General features: G+C 56.8%; 1 protein-coding gene across 2 annotated transcripts in view; it reads left to right on the top strand.

Moving 5' to 3' along the window:
• Window positions 1-601: 601 nt before the first annotated feature.
• UCK2 (uridine-cytidine kinase 2) overlaps window positions 602-21,585 on the top strand; it is a 49,691-nt gene continuing 28,707 nt past the window's right edge. The window contains exon 1 of one of the 2 annotated variants that reach the window (XM_081113327.1): window positions 602-776. In XM_081113327.1, coding sequence (XP_080969453.1) covers window positions 681-776 — 96 coding nt within the window. In that variant the 5' untranslated portion in view covers window positions 602-680. The remainder of the gene's footprint in view (window positions 777-21,585) is intronic. The other variant, XM_081113328.1, reaches the window with a different exon arrangement.

Here is a 21,585-nt window from a genome sequence, read left to right as displayed (position 1 = left end):
TGTACCCCTTCTCCAGGGAGTCGCTGGTTAAGGAGGATGGTGTTGGGGGTTTCTGAGAGAGAAGTTTCAAACCAGGGGCTGACGTCATTTTGGCCAACAGGAGGGGAAAGAACATTCTAATTTTTGGAAAGCGCGTTTTGAGCCTGGATAAAATGACATTAACTCTTTGTTTCTTCTTAATTTTCCAAGCTTGTTCTAATTTCGCTCCCAAACCTTGGGGCACTCCCTCCAGGATCTGGCCCCCGTTTCAGCCTTTTATCCCTTTGCAAAGAGCTGGCGGCATCTCTAATTAAAGGCCCAGGTCGCGGGGGAAGGGTTAGCCGCCGGGACGGAAGGCGGTCGGCTCGCACCCTCCCGCGCCCGCGGGCGGCGGCCGGCTGGAGGGCGGGGCCGGGGGCGGGGCCAGACGCCCGCCGCCGCCGCCCGGGCGAATCGCAGCGCGTCGGCCGCCGGATTGGAGCAGCGGCATCACGCCGCCCGCCGCCGGGGATGTAAGGGCGCCGCGTGCGCACAGGCAGGCACTCGCTCCTCCGAGACCGCAGCCCGCACCGGATCCGAGCGGCTGGCGGCGGCGGCCTCCCGGGCGGCAGCGGGGCGGAGGGAGCCGGGCGCGGCGGGCGGGCGGGGAGCGAGGCGCGTGGGTCCGCGCGCACAGGCCGCGGGGGAGGGCGGCGCGAGCCATGGCCGGGGACAGCGAGCAGACCCTGCAGCACCAGCAGCCCAACGGCGGCGGGCCCTTCCTGATCGGCGTCAGCGGGGGCACGGCCAGCGGCAAGGTACGTGGGTCCGCGCTCCTGCCTCCCGGGCCGGCGCGGCGCCCGTGGGCAGCGGCCGCGGCCGTCTCAGCTGCTGCAGCACCACGTGGCCCGCGCGCCTCGCTGCTGGCGGCGCTCCAGCTCCGTCTCCGGCGCGGACTCGGGGCGCGGCTGGGTGGCGGGCAGGTACCGAATGATCGAGGATTGGGGGTGTCGGCCACCCCCACGGGGTCCTTCTCCCGGCGCCGCTCGCTCGTGGCACGGGTCCTGTGGGGGAGGGGCGGCGGCGGCGGATGCTATTGTTTTGCAAGTCCGCTCGCTGTTGGGGACCGGGCTCGGAGTGGGGTCCCCCGCGAGCCCCCAGTGCATCCCTTTCCCGGCCTCGCGTGGACGTGCGCCCAGCCGCGCCGCCCGGTGCCGAAGGCGGAGCGATGGGACCCGACCCGAGGCTGCGAGAGCGCGCGGGGCGCGTCCCGGGGAGGGAGCCCCGCTTGGGCTGGGATTGCAGGGCTTTTCGGGTAAAATCCTGAGCCACAGAGATGCGGTGACACCAGTGAGGTGGGAGCAGTCGGGCTCCCCTTATTCGTGGCCGAGAGGAGACGTGGCCGGCTTCCACGGGAAAGTTCCCTGGCGCCCCGCTGCCTGCGGCGAGCGCGCTGGGACCCTCGGAGAGGCCCTCCCGCGGGTGCCGTGTCCTCGGGAGCCCGCTCTCCTGTGTTACCCGCGGGGAGAGCCCGGGGACGCTTGCCTCCTGAGCTGCCGCTGCGGGTGGGCGAGGCGAGTCCTCCCAGATGTTTCTTTCTTTCCTCCCCTAATGCCCGTCAGGCGGCCGCTGCTTCCCCTGCCGCTCAGCCACCTCCGTCCAGCCTGGTTCGGAGCAGGGCTCCCCGCGGCGCGGGCCAGAGGGGCCCCCGGCGGAGCGAGCTGGGAGCGGCCGGCGCCATGAGAAGCCACCACGCGGCTTTCGTCCCGGAGCCACTCGCCGGGGCCCCTCCATTTTGGCTCCACGTTTTGCCTCCGGGTCGGGGCAGCGTTGGCGCACGGGGCCGCGGGCTTCCTTCTGAGGAGCTTGGTCTGGTGCCCAGCTCCCAGGGTTAGGCACCTGCCCGCTTGGGGTCCCTGAAGTTTGTGCCGCATTTGCCCCGGCTGGATGCACTTCTGAAACATGTTCCTTCTTTGCTAGTGAAGCACTCTTACTAGTCATTCAAGCAAAACCGGATTCCCGCTCCTTCAGGAGGCTCGGAGGCTCGACCTGTTTCTTAGAATGGTTTTTCCATAGCGCATTCCTGTTCCTGGGACCTTTCTTCCCAGCGCGCCCAGCATGGTGCCTGCCCTGTAATTGGGCCTGGATGCTGACCGAGGGCCAGTCCTCTTGGGGGAGGAGGCTGAAGCAGGCAGGGGGGTGCAGCGTTTAGAAGCAAAGTGACCTTGGTCATCCTCTAGTCTAAATAATTCAGTCACTATAGAGTGGGAACAGGTCCTAGGGCATGAAATGACCCCCTTCTGGGCTTCTCAGTCATCACCGTTAGCATTGATGATCTAAGTACGCAAACTGTCAAGTGGGAGGGAGCCGAGAGCTATTGGGGGGGGGGGGGGGGCGATAGGGGAGTGGTTACCCACTGTCCCGAATTCCAATCAAGGAGGACAATTGTAGAAACTCCCAAGAAAGGGTCTGTTTTCAAAGCCTGTTTACATTTTGGCATTGATAAGTACTTTGTCATTGTTTAAGATGGTTTCATAAATTTTTTTTAAGTCCAAAGGAGCATTCTACTTCTCCGATTCCATATTGTCGCCCCCTTGTTGTAGGTATACTTTTATTACAGTCCTTACTGCCTTTCCTTCAATGAATTCCAATTTCCTCTTTTTTAAAAATCCTCACCCAAGGATATTTTTCCATTGATTTTTAGAGAGTGGAAGAGAGGGGGAAAGACACACAGAGAGAAACATTGATGTGAGAGAAACACACATCGATTGGTTGGTTGCACAGCCTGCAACCAGGCTACGTGCCCTTTACCAGAATCGAACCTGGGACCCTTCGGTCTGCAGGCTGATGCTCTATCCACTGAGCCGAACCGGCTAAGGCTCAGGTTTCTTTTCTTTACTAATCTTGGTCAACATCAACAAACTGGACCATTTTTAGAAGTCTCGGGCCTGAGCATTGTAGTGCTGGGGGTCTGGAAGCAAGGTTGATATTCCACCCCCTGGGTATTTTGTTACAGATGCGCCTGTTAAAGGAATTTGGGAGAAGGCAGAGGGCCTAAGAGCATCATCAGAAATGACAACTTGAGCCCTGGCTGGGTAGATCAGTTGGTTAGAGCATGGTTGCTGGGGTCCAACTCCAGCGGGTCCAGGGGTCCCCAAAGGTGTGGACGGAGTCGGCGAAGAAGGAATGACACGGAGACAGCGTTCAGTTGATCAGCAGCCTAGCCAGGATCTACAGCAAAGTTCTGGTCTCGATCTCCAGCGAAGTTCTGTTTAGGATCTCCAGCCAGGTTCTGTGTCCATGGTGTCTTGCTAGGTTCTCCAGCCAGGTTCTCCAGGTTCTCCAGCCAGGTTCTGTAGCCATGTTCCCTCGCTAGGTTCTCCAGCCAGGTTCAGTCACCAGGTTCTAGTCAGGTTCTCTTGCCAATTTCTGTAGTCAGGTTCAGTCCAGGATCTTTTGCCATGTTCTCTCGCTAGGTTCTGTCTCTAGGTTCTGAGGCCAGTTTCTGTCCAGGATCTTTTGCCATGTTCTCTCCAGCGAAGTTCTTCTGTCTCTAGAGAACGTTCTGTGTAGGTTCTGTGCCAATTTCTGTCTCTCTCCGTTCTGTCTTCTTACATCTGTATTTATACCAGTTGATTCCAATCCTATCAATCTCTATTTCAAAGGTTAGGGCGTTTCTTATCTCCATTCCAGGGAGTAAGGATTATGTAGCTTAAGCATGATTGTTCGTAAAGTGATTAATTACCCACCTGGCACTTAGTTAAGAGGTTTTATTCCCTCCCTAACTTCAGGGGAAAATCCCTACCTGGGGAAACAACCTTTCTCAGAGACCTTGGTTAAAACACATAGTGCCAAGAAGGTGAGCAAACATGTTAAGAACAGTATGCCATATAGGCCAGGTCCCTTGAAACAGCAAGCATGGACCGGCTCCCGGCACATGGTGCCGATAGGCCAAGGTTGTGGGTTCGATCCCTGGTTAGGGCACATACAAGAATCGACCAATGAATGCATAAATGAGTGGAACAAAATATCGAAGTGTGTGTGTGTTTTTCCCTCTCCCTTTCTCTTTAAAATCAATTTTTAAAAATGTCGCCTTGAGCCCAGCTGGTGTGGCTCAGTGATTGAGCATTGACCTATGAACCAGGAGGTCACAGTACGATTCCCGGTCAGGGCGCATGCCTGGGTTGCAGGCTCGATCCCCAGTAAGGGGTGTGCAGGAGGCAGCCAGTCAGTGATTCTCTCTCATTATTGATGTTCCTATCTTTCTCCTCTAAAATCAGTAAAAATGTATTTTTTTAAAATGTCACCCTGAGAGGTGGAAGGAAGCCCGGAGCCTCTGGAGCCCAGCGCTTGGTTGCATCACTTGGAGAGGGAAAGTGTGTTCAGGCCTGTATGTGGTGGCCCAGCCGGGCCATCCCGGTGCTGCCGGTCCCTGCTGCCCCATCTTGTTTAAGAAGAATTGGCCCCGGCGTTTGGAGAGGCTGCAGGCTGGTTTCCGAGGTTGGCTGGACTGGAAGTGGAAATGTGGAAATGCAACTGTGCTCCCTCCTCCTCCCATAAGAAAGCCAACTCCCTGGCCATCTCTCTGGGCTCTTAATGTGTCTCAATATTGTGGCTGCCCTGGGCACGAGTATTTTATCTCAGACGAAGTTATTTTGGTTTGGAGAAGGCAAATACTGAGTGCCCGCGCCACAGATCACACTTCCTAGTTTGTTTTGTAAATGACGAAGTAGAACTTTCCGGGAAGCTTTGCTAGGCTGACTTGGCCCATCACTGTGGGAATCGCATGTTAAAATTGTGGGTTGAAAAAGTCACTGTGATCCATGTGAAAAATCAGATTCTTGTACCTCTCCCAGGTAAAGGTCTGGAGAGAGAGCAAGAAGTAACATTGGAAGGGAAAAAAATTTAAAAAAAAAAGTTTAAATCAGATTTCTTTGCCTGTATCTCCTCTCCTGTTCATTTTTAAAAAATATATTTTTATTGATTTCAGAGAAAAAGTTTGAGGGAGAGAAAAATAGAAACATCAATGATGAGAGAGGATCATTGATTGGCTGCCTCCTGCATGCCCCCTACTGGGGATCAAGCCCACAACCTGGGCATGTGCCCTTGACCAAAATCGAACCCAGGACCCTTGAGTCCACAACCCGACGCTCTATCCCCCGAGCCAAACCTGCTAAGACTTTCCTATTCATTTTTGCTGCCGTTGCCCTGGTGACTTCACGGTCTGTGGCCAGCTTGGTCCACCAAGGTCTTCCTGGGCTCAGGTCTGGCTGTCACCGGGCTTCCTGGAAACCTCTGTGACTCCCCGTGGGCCGACTGCAGAGTGAACCAGCGCAGCACATATCCCCGGGCCCCCAAATGTGGCCCCAGACTTTATTTTCCCACTCCCGCCTCCCGCGCCAGTGGCACACAGGTGTGTGGGAGCTGCTTCCAGCTCTGCCTCGTGGACCCCTCTTTGGAAGGGCCCCGAAACCTTTCAGGCCTCAGTTCTGTGAACACTTCCTCTGGGAACTCTGTTATCTGTTTTCTTAATCAGACTCTTCGCTGTCTAATGCTTCCATAGACTTCCCCCATTTTGCCTTTTACTAAAGCGACTCGCCCGCTGTGGTAGAAAATTCTGAGTGTTGCTGTAGCTAGTTTGGTTCAGTGGATAGAGCATCAGCCTGTGGACTGAAGGGTCCCAGGTTCAATTCCAGTCAAAGACATATGCCAGGTGGCAGCTGATCAACGATTCTCTCTCATCATTGATGTTTCTCTCCCTTCCCCTTCCTCTCTGAAGTCAATAAAAATATATTAAAAAAAAAAAAAAAGAGAGAAACATTGAAGAACCCACATCTGGGTGTCCCTGTTTACATTCCTTTGTTGAGCCTATATTGTCATAAGCTTTTTAGCAAGAATATGTGGAGCACCTCTGTTTCATGGTCAAGACAGGATCAGAGGCCATGAATACTGACAACAGATTGATCTGTTTCATTCGGTCTTTTTCCGAGGTTACATCTACTGCCGCGTCTTGATTTATAAGCGAAATCTAGACAACCTACAAGAATGTGTTTTGTAGTTTATGTAGGAAGAATATAGAAAACATCGCTGTTATTTTCGGTGAAGAAAGTCAATTTTGTACAGTTTATGTCAACATAAATAAAACATGAATTTGTTTAAAAGAAAAAAAGAAAGTTCTGAGTGTCCTGTTTCTGCCTCATGGCCCCGTAGAGTATTTGTTGAACCGAGTGAGGCGGACCGTAGTTTGTAATTACCCTTTTATTTCTTCATTCACAAGATTATTTGAATTAGGATTTTAAGCCACAGGTGGGACCTTATTTAACAACATTGACATTGCACTGGCTCAAAAGTGACAGCCCCGCACCCTGGCTGGTCGCTCAGTGGTTAGAGCGCCGGGCCCTCAGACCAAGGGTCTCGGGTTTGATTCACAGTCATGGATCTCAGTTTCCCAGCACCAGTAGGGGCGCGTACAGGAGGCACCCCATCAATGTGTCTGATGTTTGATGTTTCTCTCCCCGCCCCTCCCTTCCACTCTCTGGAAATCAACGGACGAAATACCCTGGGTGAGGATTGAAAAGGAAAGCCGCCCGGCCCCAGCCCAGGGACACTGCTGTTCGGGGCCTTGGCGCCGTGTGGCGTGCGCTGAGCGGGGGCTTGCTGAAGGAGCGCTCCTGTGGACGCTGCTCTGTGTCCGGGGGAGGTCGGGACGTAAGGAATAGGAGGGGAGGGCTCAGCGGTGTTGGAACCCCGTTTACCATCAAGCCGCTGCGTTACGAAGGCGTTTGTCTCTTCCTTTTGAAGTCGGCCTGGTGTCTTTGCTGTTGATGAACGACATTGGAAGATAAGGCTCAGAGGACGTATGACCTGAGGTCACTTAGCTACTAAGCGGTAGAACTTGGAGTGGCATCCCTACTTTTCCTTTACTGAGCTTTCCCCACCAGCAGCGGCGTCCTCAGAGGTGTTTTTAGGGAGGCTGGTCTCGCGGTGAGTAACACAGATCACGGGGGGACAGTGCAGACCCTCTGTCCCCTCTGAGCTGTGCCCCCCCGGGAGTCAGCATCTGCTCTGGGGCATCTGTCTGGGAGGCATCTGCTCTGGGACATCTTGCTCCAGATGTGCGGCCGTGGCTCCCACACCCCTGTTCCTGGAACTCAGCTGCCACCCGTCTGGCCAGACCACAGCCCACACCCTCCTACCAGGGGCTCCCAGGAGCAGCAGTGGGCTGGGCCTTCTGTTTCCTCAGCTGGCACGGTGACTTTCCACCGCCCCCACCACTGCCCAGGCCATCCAGCCCTGGTTTGCTGTGGCCCTGCCACTCTCCCTGGGTCCCCGGGCTCTCTGTGCCAGCCACACACCTGCAGGGCACGCCACACTGTCCCCTGGCCCAAGGATCTTCCACTAGCTGTTTGCTGGGCCTGAAATTGCCTGGTTCGCCGCGTCAGCGGCTGACGGAGCCTGTGGGTTGAGGACCAGCCAGCCGCCTTTCCCGCCATGCTGGCCCCACCGCGGCGCGGCGGGTCTCCCTGTGGTTTCCGACCCTCGCTGCGCTCACCTGGCTCCACTCAGGGCCCAGTGTTTGCTTTGGCCTTCCGCCCGATGCGGCTCCGTGTGTAATTGGGCTTTTATGAGCTCCTGCGATGGAGACAGATTGTGTTGGGAATTTCACTGCTGATGGCCTTTTTGCCAGTGGGCTCTGAGACGGTGCTGTTGACTGCTCACGATCTCCAAGGTCTTTTAGAGATGAGTCTTAATTTTTCTTTAATTTAAATTCTTTATTGTTTAAAGTATTACATGAGTCTCCTTTTCCCCCCCATTGACCTCTCTCTGGCCACCCTCACCCCCCAGCACATCCCCCCCCCCCCCCTGTCTGTGTCCATTGGCTATGCTCATATGCATGCATACAAGTCCTTTGGTTGATCTCTTACCCCTCACCTCCAGCCTTCCCTCATAGATTGGACAGTCTCTTTGATGCTTCTACTAGTTTGTCTCTGGTTCTATTTTTGTTCATCAGTTTATATTGTTCATGAGTCTTAATTAAAAACAAAAATTAGTTACTGATTTTGAGAGAGAGAGAGAGACATCGATTTGTTCAATTTTTTAGATTAGTAAAATAGGTTGGAGGGTGTATTCTTTCTAATAGTTTATTGATTCTTTTAAATTTAAATTTTAATTTTTTTAGAGAGAGAGGAAAGGAGAGGGAGAGAAACATCTATGTGAGAGAGCAACATCGATCGGCTGCCTCCTGCACGCCCATACTGGGGATCAAGCCTGCAACCCGGGCCTGCGCTTTTGACTGGAATTGAACTGGCAAACTCCTGGTACACAGGATGGTACTCAACCAAGTGAACCACACCGGCCAGGGCAACCCTTTAATTCTTACAAAACTATTTTTTATTTGTGACTAAAACACATTTTATATATTTTTTATTTTTTTTGGTAAGAACGTTTTTTTTTAAAAAATCTTGTTTTATACACGGGATTTATGGATCTTGGCTGGTATTGGTGATAATCATCTTGGAGATAATGCAAGCCTCAAGGCTTGGTTCTATGTTAGTCTTTTGAATCGTGATTTAATGACCATCATGTTTGAAAAAGTTATCCTCTGAAAAGATCCAAGTCCAAGAAACGCATCATTTGCATGAGGGTGGCAGTGGCTTTTGTTAAAAAATGAGCCAGAAAATGTTCATTTTCCGTTGCCCATCAATTGTTTTTGCAAACCAAGGTGCTTCCTGTATAGTTTTTTACGTAATGCATTCCAGACCCATTGAAAGCCTCACTTGGAATGTTTTGCAAGTTTTTAAGTTTCTGGTGGCGAGTTTTATAGGTGCGACATAGTGTTTGGCAACAAAGCTGCTTAACAATGGCAACATTTGGAAGTATCTTGGCAGCAGATAGCTTGAGCATTTAGCTTTAAGACATGTAGCCCTGCCCGGCGACTGGGTTGAGGGTCGTCCTGTACACCAAAAGGTTGTGTGCGTTTGGTTCCCACCCGGTCAGGGCGCCATCTAGGTTGCCAGTTGGATCCCTGGTTGGGGCGCGTACGGTGTCTGTCTTGTCTCTCTCTCCCCACCCTCCTTCTGTCCCCCTTTCTCTCTCTCAAATCAATAAAAACATAATCTCAGATGAGGATTAAAAATAATTTTAATACGTATTTTCTTTCAATCCTACATAAAGCAGCAAGTGAGAACTTTATTTTTCAAAGTAAAAAATTTCCAAGTGAACAAGTAGCGGCAACGTTTACATGAAAAGAAAGAGACAGCTTTTTCTCAAAGACCGAACAAAGGTGGTAACAGTGTCGGGTGTTGCTGAAAAGTCCTGGTCCGCATTCAGTGCACGCGCATGAGGAGCTAGTCTGACATGACCGCTCACGCAGAGAAAGTCTGGGTATTATAGTCGCGAAAGCACCATCAACAGACCCTTTAGCACAATTAGTGGACAGTGTGAACCGTAGCGGCCCGGGGCTCTGGGGCTCCGAAGCAGCAGTCTGATTCTGCATCGCTCTGAAGTGAGTTCACATGCTTCGGGAATTCTGAATGGTGATTGCTTTGACACCGCCTGTAAAAATGATCTTCCGATAGGATCGTGTTTGTTTGTTTGTTTTAAAGCATTTGCTTCCACACAGCTACTCCCTAGGACAGTGGTTGGCAAACTACGGCTCGCGAGCCACAGGCGGCTCTTTGGGCCCTCAAGTGTGGCTCTTCCACAAAATACCGACTTCTGCGCATGGGCCACAAAGTTTCAATCGCACTGTATGTGCGCGCCCGCACGTGGTATTTTGTGGAAGAGCCACACTCAAGGGGCCAAAGAGCCGCATGCGGCTCACCAGCTGCAGTTTGCCGACCACGGCCCTAGGAAAGTGCAGGAAAAGTGTCAGGACGCTGTGACCTCGTGCTTCCTGGAGTACCTTCGTCCAGCAGGGTGACCGTGGCCCCTCCGCCGCAGCCTGCAGGACGGGCCACCCCTCCTCTTGCTGTCCTGGGCGTTCCCACGCTTACTTCACAGTGTTAGTGGCGGAAGCGCCGTCACCCACCCTTTATGTGACTTGTGGTATGTAGGGCTTTTTTTTTTTTTTAATGTTTTTATTGATTTCAGAGGACCGGAGAGGGAGGCAGAGAAACATCAGTGATGAGAGAGAATCATCGATCAGCTGCCTCCTGCATGCCTCCCACTGGGGATCGAGCCCAGAACCCCGCCGGGCATGTGTCCTGACCAGGAATCGAACCATGATCTCCTGGTTCATGGGTCAAGACCCAACCACTGAGCCACACCGGCCAGGGCACTGTAGGGCTTTTATAAGAATTTTGCGTGGAATGTCTGGTGGAAGCATCAGAATTCTGTGGGTGAAGTAGGGCTGTGCCTGATGGCTTTCATCATCCGTAAGTGTGCTGGCTGGTCGGGCTTTTTTCTCCCTGGGCGGCAGGGCGGTTTTGTCGCATCTTGGCAGTCATTCTGTGTGCTCTTGCCCATCTGGAAGTCCAGGGCTCTGCCAATGGCGCTGGGTTGCTCCCGCCCCATAGCGGAGGGTCAGGGCGCCAGTCTCTCAGGATAGAGAGAGCTGTAGTAGATTGGGGTGCTGGAGTGCCAACCCGTGATTCTGGACCATGGTCTTCAAACAAGTCTGTAACCATAAGATGCAAAGGAAGTTTTTGGTTGAGAAAATGCTTTATCTTGTTGCATATTTTTCTCTCTTTTTCTTTTTTCTTGTTTCGATCGCATATTTTGACATCAGTGTTTTTCATCCTGAGTAAAGAGTTGCAAACTATGTGATTTTTGATATATTGTAAACATTAACATTTTATAATAATAACTTCCATTCTTTTCAATGGACCTGGTAGGCTCTAAGCACTGTAATAATTTCACTTATTGTCACCCATTTAAACGTGGAGGAGTAAGCTCTCACTTGAGTCAGAAAAGTTCATTTTCCCTGTTTTCTCCCCGAGACCCTATTTCAAGGTCACGCCCCCCCACAATGTTCATGTCACTCATTTGGATGCCTGCGGTCCTGGATCAGCCTGCCAGCCTGTGCAGCGAGTCTGTGCACTGGGCCGGCTCGGCTTCCTCTCCTGTTCTCTTGAGCCTCTTTAGTGTTTAGGTCTTTTGAATGCGTCACTGTGGTGGGGCATAAACTAACCCAAACAAGGTGCATCTGGTAAGTCATTAATCACAGGAGGCGGACTAGGGTTGTTGGTTTGTGTGGAGAGAAACCCGGAGGAGCGCTGTGGACACAGGCAGAGGGCAGTGGGCGGCCTTCTGTTACATCAGTCACTCCGTTTTCACCTCTCACGTTGTTTATCAGGACCTGGTGTGTTGTTTTTATATGTTTTTATTATTGATTTTAAAAAGAGAGGAAAAGAAAGGAATAGAGAGAGAGAAACAATGATGAGAGAGAAACATCGTTGATACATAATCCATTGGCTGCCTCCTGCACGCCCCCCACTGGGGATGGAGCTGCAACCTGGGTGTGTGCCCTGACTGTCAGTTGTACCAGAGACCTCTTAGTGCCTGGGCCGACCGACCGACCCTCAACCATTGACCCACACCAGCCAGACGGGACCGGATGTCTTTTATGGAGTAGCCAGCTTGCCCCTGGCTCCTTTTTTGCCGAAAGCAGAAAACGGGAAACCTTGTAAAGGATGTGTTAGTCACTGTCCCCCATGTTGTAGCATCAGCGCTAGTATTTCAATCACCCCTTTGTGCGGCCACTGGCTTAGGTACCTTGGGCTCTAGCCTCACTGTGCCAGTTTCTGACTGGGTATCTGTTTAGTCGTCTCTGGAAGGGGGTCCTCTCAGCCCTTACACTTCATAATTCTGGAACTGGCCGGGAGTAGCCTGTAGTTTCTCAGTACGGCTCGCACACACCAAGTGCTTCGTGAATCCTCGGTTCCAGTCCTGCTCGGTGCGGTTGGCCTTTGTCATCTGGTGGGTTCTGAAAGACTGGCACCCTGGCGCCCCCGGCCTGCATGCCCCTCCCCTGGATGCCAGCGGGCTTCTCGGGGCCGGGACCCTGAGTGCGTGTCTCTGCTGTGTGGCTGCCACATCGGAGCAGATCTCGGTCGAACTCTCCGCCTGGGGCCCTGCTAGTTTGGTCTGTCCCCTCTGCAGGCTGAGCTCGGCCGTGTCCTCGCTGTTGGCTGAGGCTAACACCTGTCTGAGAAGTGTGTCTCTTCCAGAAGTGCTCACCGGTTAACCGCGGAGCGAGGACCTTCTCTCACTTCAAGGATGCACTGCTTCTTTGCTCGGACCTTTTCCAGTTCTCGGCCCTTCTACCTGTTGCTTTGGCTCTGGCTGGGACCTCCTCTTGGGGTCCCTTGACCTGGTAGCACTGCTGGCACCGTGCCAGCCACAGAGGTCGCGTGGGTGTAATGCCAGGCGGATCGGGTGCCTGTTAATGGTGCATTAACAAAAAGCCGCCCAGCCAGTGTGGCGCAGTTGGTTGGGCATCGTCCCCTTCGATTTCCAGTCAGAGCATCTGCCCGGGTGTGGTCTTGATCCCCGGGGGCGGCAAGCAGGAGGCCGCCTGTCCATGTATGAGAAGCATCTCACACTGATGCTTCTCTCTCTCGCTCTGAAAATCCATAAACGGTTCTTTAGAATAATAACAAGCCAAGGGGAGAGACACCTGGAGATGTGGCTGTCACATGGTTACTCGGTGCTGCCTCTGTGGCTGAACTAAATGCTTGTTGCTGGGAACTGACCCTCCGCTCGGGATGGGAGGAGAGTTGATCTTTTAACCAAAGCGAGGCTCTTCCCTGTCTCCGGGGAGGTGGACCTGGCACCTTCAGAGCAAAACTGTTCGCGCTTCCCAGACTTGCCTTGGTCTGTGTGTCTGCGGCTGGGGTCTGTGCGTCTGCTGCTCGCTCGGAGCCGGGACTGGAGCCGGCAGGTGCTGAGCAGAACTGTGGCCGCGAGATGGGGGCTCAGGTCCTGAGCCCCGTGTGGCTGCGGGGAACCGGCCTTCTCCTTAGTGAACCAGTGACTCACAGAACAAAGGCACTTCTGGTGCCTCATCCCAAAACACTGGGGTGGTGAGCGGCCCCGTGCCCCCAGCGCGGGCTGTGATGGCAGGTGTCTGGCAACGAAGCAGCGACACCTTTACCCTCTTGGGAGGTTTATGGGAGGCCTGCCTTCCCGCCTGCCTGTCCGCGCGGCTCTCAGGTTGGCGCTGCCAGCAGGCGTGGGCCTGGCCTTGGTCTCGGCGGGTTTCTGAGGCGCGTTTCCGTGCCTGGCATGTTGGTTGTCTCCAGAATTTCTCCAAAGTCCAGTTTGGTGAGGAGATTGGCGAAGGGCGAGGGCATCTTCTGGGGACCCGGCCGTTCTGTTTTGCCAGAAACCTGTTCTTGGGATGAGTCTGTGTTGGAACCAGGGAGGCAGTCAGCGAAGCTTCTGGAAGGAAGTGCAGGCTTGAGCCCTGGCCTCGGAGGATGGAGGACGAGGCCAGGAGACGCCCCTGCGAAGAGGACCCGTGCTGGGCGGGGCATGTGGTGTGCCCGAGGAATGGAGATTGTGGTGTCTTCCTCGGGTCTGATGGAAGGAAACACACCTGGTTTGTTCCAAAAAGGCTCTCGCTGTCAGTGCAGGGGGCGCCTTGGCCGTCTTGCCGTCCACTCTCACCAGGCACGTGGGCCTGGCGTCCAGGCACGGCCACATGGCGGCCACGAGCACCAGCAAGGCCCCGCGCCCGGTTCCCAGAGCTCCAGGAGCTGCCGCCCTCGGCCTGGAAGCAAGGCCACGGCCCCACCCATATACTAGAGTCACGGGTCCTCAGTAAGTACTGGAGTCACGGGTTCCTTACAAGGATCCGACCTCTGCTCACTGCCGGGGCTGCTCCGGGCGGTGTTGAGCGAATGTCTGCTAAACTGAACTCAGTATGGCCGCTCTCCCGCAGCATCCCCTCCGGTGACCTCGACCCCAGGGTGCAGGGTCCTGCGAGGCAGCTCCGTCCCGCATCCCTAGCCTCCTGCTTACACAGGACCTCGGCTGCCGCTTGGAGGTGTGACAGGTGTGGGGGTGCGGGCCGCGCTGTCGGAGGGCAGGAGGACTTGGAAAGAGTTCAGGGCTGTGGCGTGGCTTTGGTGAAGTCACCAATAATCCCCGTCCCCTTATCTGATCGAAACATTGACCTTGACCATCTCCTTGGGCGGCTTTCCCGACGGCACCACCCCTGGCTTCCTCTGCTCCCTCACTGGTCTCGCTCGGTCCCCGCCTGCGACCAAGGCCGCGGACGCTCCTTGGCCACTGGCTCTCCCTGCACGTTGTCCCCCATGTGACACCGGCTCCAGGTTATTTCCTGCTGATTTTGCCAGCCGGACCTCCCTCACAGCATCCTCCACATCGCTGCCGCCCCTGCCCCTGCCCTGTGGGCTTTAAAAAATGCAGCTTTGGTCACCCTGCCACTCCCCTCAAATTCCTTAGTGGCTGCAGCCTCTGCCTGGCCTCCCACCCAGTCACTCCCATGTGCCTCGAGCCAGCTCGGCTCTGAGCACACAGGCGGGGCTTCTGGGACGGCCTGTGCTCGGCGACGTGACCGCCGTCTCGTCTCCCGAGGTCTCTACAGCTTAGTCCTCGGGGCGATGAGCTTGCAGCCAGCGCTCCCTGCTCTCTGGGGAGAGGGGAGTTAGGGTCCCACTCCCGTCCCCTTCACTTTGGGGTTCCAGCTGTGAGGCAGAACGTGCCCTGAGAGTTCCTGAGGGGTGCCCGGGGCTGTCCCGGCCTGAGACCTGAGACCGCAGCGGAGCAGCCGCAAAGCCACCCCGGCCCAGGGAGGGTGGGTTGGTGTCTGGGATGTTATGTAACATCCCTCGGGGGTTCCCACGCAGCCCCTGGGAACGTAACCTTTGGTTTCTCCGTTGCCTCTGGGACCTGACGCCCCAGGAACGGGCCGGTGGTTAAATCCCGTCACCAGCCCACCTGCACAGCCGCCACAGGGCCTTGGCGGTGGGCTGTGCCCCGCCCCCGCTCTTAGTGGTTCACTGCACATTGCTAACTCAGCCTTTGACCAGACTTCTAGAAAGCTGTATTTTCCTGGCTTTTGTCCCCACCGCCCCCACTCGGCTCTCCGTCTCTGCTGGTCCATAGATAGTGCCTCACTTTATTGCAGTCCTCAGCGTCCTCCTCTCCTCGTTCTCCTGCAGCCCCCCCCCCCCCCCAGGAGAACACAGTGGGGAAGATTTTAACGGGTTTGCGGGTGTGCTTAATGCCTGCTGGGCACCTGCACACGGGGCACTGGGAAGAGGACGACGGACCGGGTGGGGGTGACCTTGCCACTTGGCAGCCCCGAGCAGCCCCAGTGCAGCGTGTTTGTGGGGCGATGTTTTCCTTCCTCTTTTGCATTGTCCTACCGTGGAGGGCCGGGCACTTGTCGCCTGAAGGAACGGACATGGGTGTTCTCTGGGACAACACAGATGGGGATGGGAGGGCGCAGCAGCCCGTCCGCGGCTCCCCAGAGGCAGCGGCCTCGGGGAGGCTGGAGGCAGTGCGTCGGGCTTTCGGAATTCCTTCCCTGGCGCCTGTTCGGGCGCTGCCTGAGCCTCCGTGCATCCTGTTTGAGAGCAGCTCAGGGGGTACGCGCTCCGCCCGAAGGCACCTGGCGGGCGTGGCCCTGCTTCCACACATGGATGAGTGACTTCCCAGGGTCGCATTTCCGTCAAGGACCCCCGGAACCTCTGTCAGCAGAATCGCGCCCCCGGGGTTTCCCGACGTCTGCACGCGCAGGCCGGGGCGCTGTGTCTCTTGGAACCTGTGTTGGGTGGCGGCTGGAAGCCACTGTGTCCGAGATGGCAGGTGGAGGCAGGGCCACCTGTGATGGAGGACGTGGAGGTCCCAGGACAGCGGGGGGTGGGAACAGGAGGGGGTCATCTTGTCCCGGGCGGCAGGGGTCGCCAGGCAGAGGTGCGTGGTAGACAGTGGACATGCTGAGTCTGCTCTCGCTCACCTCGCGTTTCCTTTTTTTATGAATATGTTTTTATTGATTTCAGGGAGGAAGGGAGAGAGAGAGATAGAAACATCAATGAGAGAGAATCATGGATTGGCTGCCTCCTCCTGTATGCCCCCTACTGGGGGTCAGGGAATCGAACCTGGGACCTCCTGGTACATGGGACGATGCTCATCCACTGAGCCACGCCTGCCGGGCACCATCACCTGTGAAAGGGGAGGTGTCTGTGGCACTGGAGATGGAGAGAATAACATGTGGAAAGACTCTGGGCATGGACATGTGCCCCCAGCGTGGAAGGGTTAGGGTGAGGTGTTATGACAGCGCAGTGCGTGTGATGTAAGGTGCACCGCATTACAGGGGATGCTGACCCCAAGGCTCAGGGTCAGGCTCTTCCCCGAGCTCACGGTGTGCGGACGGCGGGCCACACAGAGCTTCTCTTTGAAACCTGGTTTCTGAGCTGACTGGGGCCCATCGAAGCGGTCGGCAGCTCAGTGCCTGGGTGCATCTGCCACATTGAGTGTCTGTGTCGAACCTAGAACTTGGCATTTTAGGTGTTGCGTGAGTTTTGTTTGTTGTCTTTAATTTTCCCCTAAGCTTTAAAGGCTTTGAACTTAAAAATATAAACCCTTTTAACACTCCACGCTTGGTTCTTAGCCGCCATTCCCATGTGTGCATCCTGCACTGGCCGAGGTGACCCTCAGGAGAACCGACCTGGAGGGGCTGGTGAGGGAGCGAGGAGGTGGTTGTTTACTCGGCCAGGTGGTGATTAACTGTTAACCTCCCAAACTCCAGCTCTGGCTCATCTCGTGGGAGCTGGAGCACTTTAACGGATAAATGAACTAGGGGGCAGTGCCACTTAGAAACCGGTGCCACTGCCGTGGCCGCTGCAGGTGTCAGCGGGGACCAGTATTTAGAGCCTGAGGACAGGCTCTGTGGGGACGCAGCCCTCCCGGGCGCCGGGACGGTCTTTAACGTTTGGGGACGCGCAGATGCAGCCGAGACTGGGAAGGCGGCCCCACGCGCCCTGGCTTCGTTCTCTGCACAGGGAGCGTTCAGGGCTGACAGTAACGAGCTCTCGGCGCCTGCTCTCCGTGCTCTGAGGGCACCCACCGTGCGGGAGGGGTGGTGCGCCTCCCCGTCCTCGAATCCACGGTAGGCGAAGGCTCAGCCCAGTGCCTTCCCCGGGCGCACACCGCGGCGGGCGGGGAGTGCCGAGCCTCTTCTCTGTGGGTCCTTGTCTCCACGAGCTGCTGAGCACATCCAGGTGGTGGGCAGGCTGTGTCCCTGGTACCGGCACATACAGATGAGTCAGACCGTGGCAGAGGACAGACGGCTGGTGTCGGGATGACGGTGCAGTGAGTGAGCCGCATGGCTCAGGGTGCAGAGCGTGGCAGCGACACCCACAGGAGCTGTAACTGCTGGGGTGGGGGGGAGGCAGGCACTGGGAGTGCCCGCTTCAGGTGGAAGGTAGCAGGAGTCGGCGAGATTGGAAAGGGGTGGGGACACGGGGTGGCATTGCAGATGGAACCGCAGGGCTGGGAACAGCGTGTGTGCTCACCCCAAGGTGAGCGAGAGGCAGGAGCAGCAGGTCAGGCCACGGCCCCGTGTGCCAAGAGGTGTTGGCGTGGCGGCCGGTGGCCACTGGGCACCACCTGTTCCTCAGCTGCTGCCCTGCTGGCGCTGGCTGTCCTCCGGCCTCCTGTCACCCTGCGCCTGCTTTGCCTGAGCTGCCCATGTTGTCCTCCCGCACTAACTGGCCAGATGCCCTCTGTCCCCAGGCGCCGTCCATTCACCCGAGTCGCTGAGGCAGGTGTGGGCCCAGCTCCGGGTCTTGGTCTCTGGAATCAGCCCTCTGAGAACGGAGGAAGGGGGGTTAGCGGGAGGACTGGAGAAGGCCTGGTCTCTCCAGGCCGGCAGAGAAGCCCGAGTTAGGGTCCCAGGTGGGCGCGAGGCGCCGCTGGCTTCCATTGAGTGTTCCGGCTACTGCAAGGTGCGTGCAAGGATAAAGACATGTAAGGCCCGTTTACTTCTATCCAGAGGTGCGAGAGCCTGGTCCTGTTTCAGGGGAGGTAGTGGAGGCTCAGGGGCCTAGGTAACCTGTCCACGGTGCTCGCTCTGCCGATGAGGGATGGAACCAAGGATTCACCTGTGGCCTGTCCAGCCCTTCTTGCATGCCGGTGCCTCCTGCGCGTCGGGGGATCTGTCGGTGCTGCCCTGGTGCCGGGGGAGAGCGGCTGCGGTTCCCGTCTGCGCCCTGGCAGCCTTGCCTACATCAGCTGCTTGGCTGGCAGGTGGATGAGGGAGCAGCCAGCTGCTCTCATAGGCCTGGAGCTTGTCCCTGGAGAGCGTGGCCAAGTCCAGGGAGGTTCTGCCAGGCCCTGCAGCACAAGTGTCTGGACACGTCGCAGAATCTGCTGAGTCAGCAGCTCTGAATCCCGTGCTGAGGTTACAGGTGGTCACTACCTCTGCCTGGTGCCCAGCCCTCAGCCGGGGAGGCCCAGCTGCAGGAGGGTCCAGAGACGGTGGCAGGTGTGCCCGGGCAGTGTTCCTCCTTCCTTACCTCCCAGATGCTCACAGTGACCAGGCCAGGCGCCCTCCCTGCAGATGCATCCCTGATGGGGCCCGGGTGGCCCCGAGTACCAGGCACCAGCTCGTTCGGGGCTGTGGGGGGCTGGGATGCAAGGGCCGAGGCTGTTTGAATCCCATTTTCCAAGGCCTCAGGGGCTTTGTGAGAAAAGAGAGTGTCTGAAGGGCAGGACACACCACGGCTCAGATGGTCTGGGTTGGCCCTCGGTCCCCTCCTGCCAGACTGCTTTCCGTTGCTGACAACATGTTTAACCGCCGTATGTTTTGAAGAATGGAAAAGATGAGACGGTTCCCCGAGTGGAGACCAGAGGACGCAGGGTGTGTGCTGGGAGACTGATGACACCTGCATGGAGCCAGGCTCTCTGAGGGGCCATCCTCCCGCCTCCCCTGGCCGCCGAGAGTGGCAGCTGACACGGTGGACGCCCCCGGGTTTTCTGGAGAGGAGCCCCTGGAGTCCAGAGCTGGCATCTTCCTCCCGGTAGCAGGCTCCTTCCCCACCCCTGGCTGCTGTCTGATTGGTTGGCCACCTTGTCCCACGGCCCCAGCTCTCAGTCAGTCACCTGTCCCGGGCCCAGGGCTGTGAACCTGGCCTGCACCTCGGGCCTGACAGCTCCTATAACAGGACCAGTGGCCCACCTCCGGCCGCCCAGGGCTGCGGCCTCCCAGCCCCGGCTCCTCTGTGGGCAGTTGGGTGGAGCCCAGGCAGTAGCCTGCATGGGTCATGGCACCGTCACATGTTCTGTGGGACAGACCCCCTCATGGACTTTCCCCGGCACCTGCCCATTCCTGACTCCATGCCGGCCGGTCACGCTGCAGGGCACTTGTGATGGGCACCTCCGCCCCTGTCTGCAGGCTGTGCGGGCCGCCTGCCGTTCTGGGTCCCCGTATTCTTTTCTCCACCGTGTCCCGCTTCCCTGGGCTGTCGTGAGCCTCCACACCACCACTGCCGAGCTGCCTTTTCCCTGTTGAAGTCTTCCCGCTGTCGCTGAAAGGAGAGGGTCCGCCCTCAGATCCGGCTGCCCTGCCATCATGCGTCGTGTCTTACAGCCCCTTCTCAGCCTTGCCTGACATCTCACTTTCCTTCCCTCGGGATTGTTGGGGTCCTGGGATCGTGGTGATAAACCAAGATCTGGACTAAGTCACAGGACCCGCCTCCTTCCTCCCACCTCACCAGGTGGAAGCAGGGGCTGGAAACTGCTTTCTGTTTTAAAAAAAGAAGAAAGAAACTCGGTAAATATAATTTGTGTCTATAGTGGTTTATGGAATGCTGAGTACATCTCCCAGGAGGGGATCCCGACCGGCACCCTACAGGCAAAGAAGCTGGGGCTGGAGGTCCCGGCCACGTCTGGATTCGAACCCGGACCCGTGCGCCGAGAGCCTGTCTCCTGCTCGGTGCTGCCCTGCCTCCAGGGGAGCACGTACCACCTTCCCGATGTCACTGGCATTTCCGTAAACCGTGTCCCTACTGTCAGCGAGCTGGCGGAGGATGGGAAGGTGGCCCTGGGAGGCAGAGCTCTCGTCCGTTTTCATTCATAAATGCTCCCTCCCCAAGGCCTTTGCTTGTGGAAGAGAAAGGCCTCTCGTCAGCCCTGGTAGCAACCCTCGCTGGGACCTCGGTGCCCGCAGGCATGTCCCTCATTCTCCGTTTCCTTCCTTCCTTCGAGGAGTCTCGGGTGACACAGTTCTCGGAAGCTCGGCCTTCGCCTGGGCTCTGAGGGGCCCTTCCTGCAGCGGCACAATCACTCCTCGAAGGGTGGCGGCCTCGGTGTCGAGGCTAGGACCTCGGTGGGGCTGCCGCCTGCCCCATGCCCGGTGCTCCCTCGGTGCACCTGCTGATGGCGGATTCGGGCGCCTGGAGCCCGAGGCCCCTGCAGCCTGCGTCCGGCCCGGCCCGGCTCGGTCGGGTGGCCCCTTTCAGTAGCAGCACTTGGGAAAACGCCGTTCCAGGGAGAAGACTGGAACCTCCAGGCAGCCCTTGCTCTGTAGGAGCGGCGAGTGCATGGACCTGAGAGCACGGCCGCGCTTCCTTAGCTGCCCACATGGTAGGGCCGGGGTGCTGGCCGCCCTCAGAGCTGCCAGCGGGTGCAGCTGTAGCTCATAGTCCCGTGTCGGTGCAGAATGGCCTGGAAGGGCCATACCTTTAAATGACGGCAAACCCGCCGCAGGGACACTCGCCATTGTTCCCGCGGCCCTCTCACTGGGAACGTGGAGGAAGAGCTGCTTAGGTTTGTGGATAAATATACAGAGCAGAAGGAAGGCTGTGAGTGAGGCTCTCCCTGTAGAGCGAGCAAAGCCTGATTTAAACCAGGGACCTTGACAGGCAGTCGGCTGCAGAGGGGCCTATCATGGAAGGCTCAGCGGTGCGCGCCTTCCTCCCGGCGGCCGCTCCTTAGGACCGCGAGTTCTTTTTGTCTGGTTGTCAGTTGTCTGCCAGACCTGGAGCGTGGGAAGCGGGTAAGAACGTGCGAGCCTGTGGGCTTGAGGGAGGAGCGTGCTGCTTGCCAAGGGCTGTCTTCGCAGGGCTGCCCTGCCCGGTGCAGGCGCCAGGTGTGCCGTGGTCTGCTCCGCGGTGGGTCCTGAGCGCTGTGCGTGCCTCAGGGCTCCCGGGGACGCACTGCACTCACTTGGACTGGTTTTCCACCCGAACTGAGCTGCAGCGGCCGTGTCCTCTCTGTCGGTAGACGGGTGTCTATTTGACCTGCAGCACGGGGTAAATGGGCATTAGGCCCTATGCTGGGGACCTGGTCCTCACTCGTTTGAGTGGAAAACTGTCCCCGTTTTTGTATAGTCGCAAACTGTCGGGTGGCCACGTGTTTGCAGGGACATGTCGTAGGGTGTTTTGTAAAGCGTGGAGGTAAACGAGAAGCCGTCATTGGAGCCAGATGCTAAGAGAGCCGGCTCGGCATCAGTGTTGGACTTGACCTCCGTGTGGCGGAGCCTGAATAACCCCTGCAGGGTGATCTGGGAGCGCAGGCGCCGTAAGCTCTGGCGTGCAGGCGGGTGGCTCTGTGGTGAGGACGCGCTCTCCGAGACGTCTGTGGGCAGCATGCGAGGTGTGGGTCAGTTACGTGGTGCTTTGTTCCCCGTGGCAGTCACCTGGTGTGTGTTAC

Source organism: Myotis nattereri (genome assembly GCF_964212035.1).
Source record: "Myotis nattereri genome assembly, chromosome: 18".
Classification (NCBI taxonomy): domain Eukaryota; kingdom Metazoa; phylum Chordata; class Mammalia; order Chiroptera; family Vespertilionidae; genus Myotis; species Myotis nattereri.
Note: the sequence above shows the minus strand (reverse complement) of the source record. Positions and strands in the feature narration are given on the sequence as shown.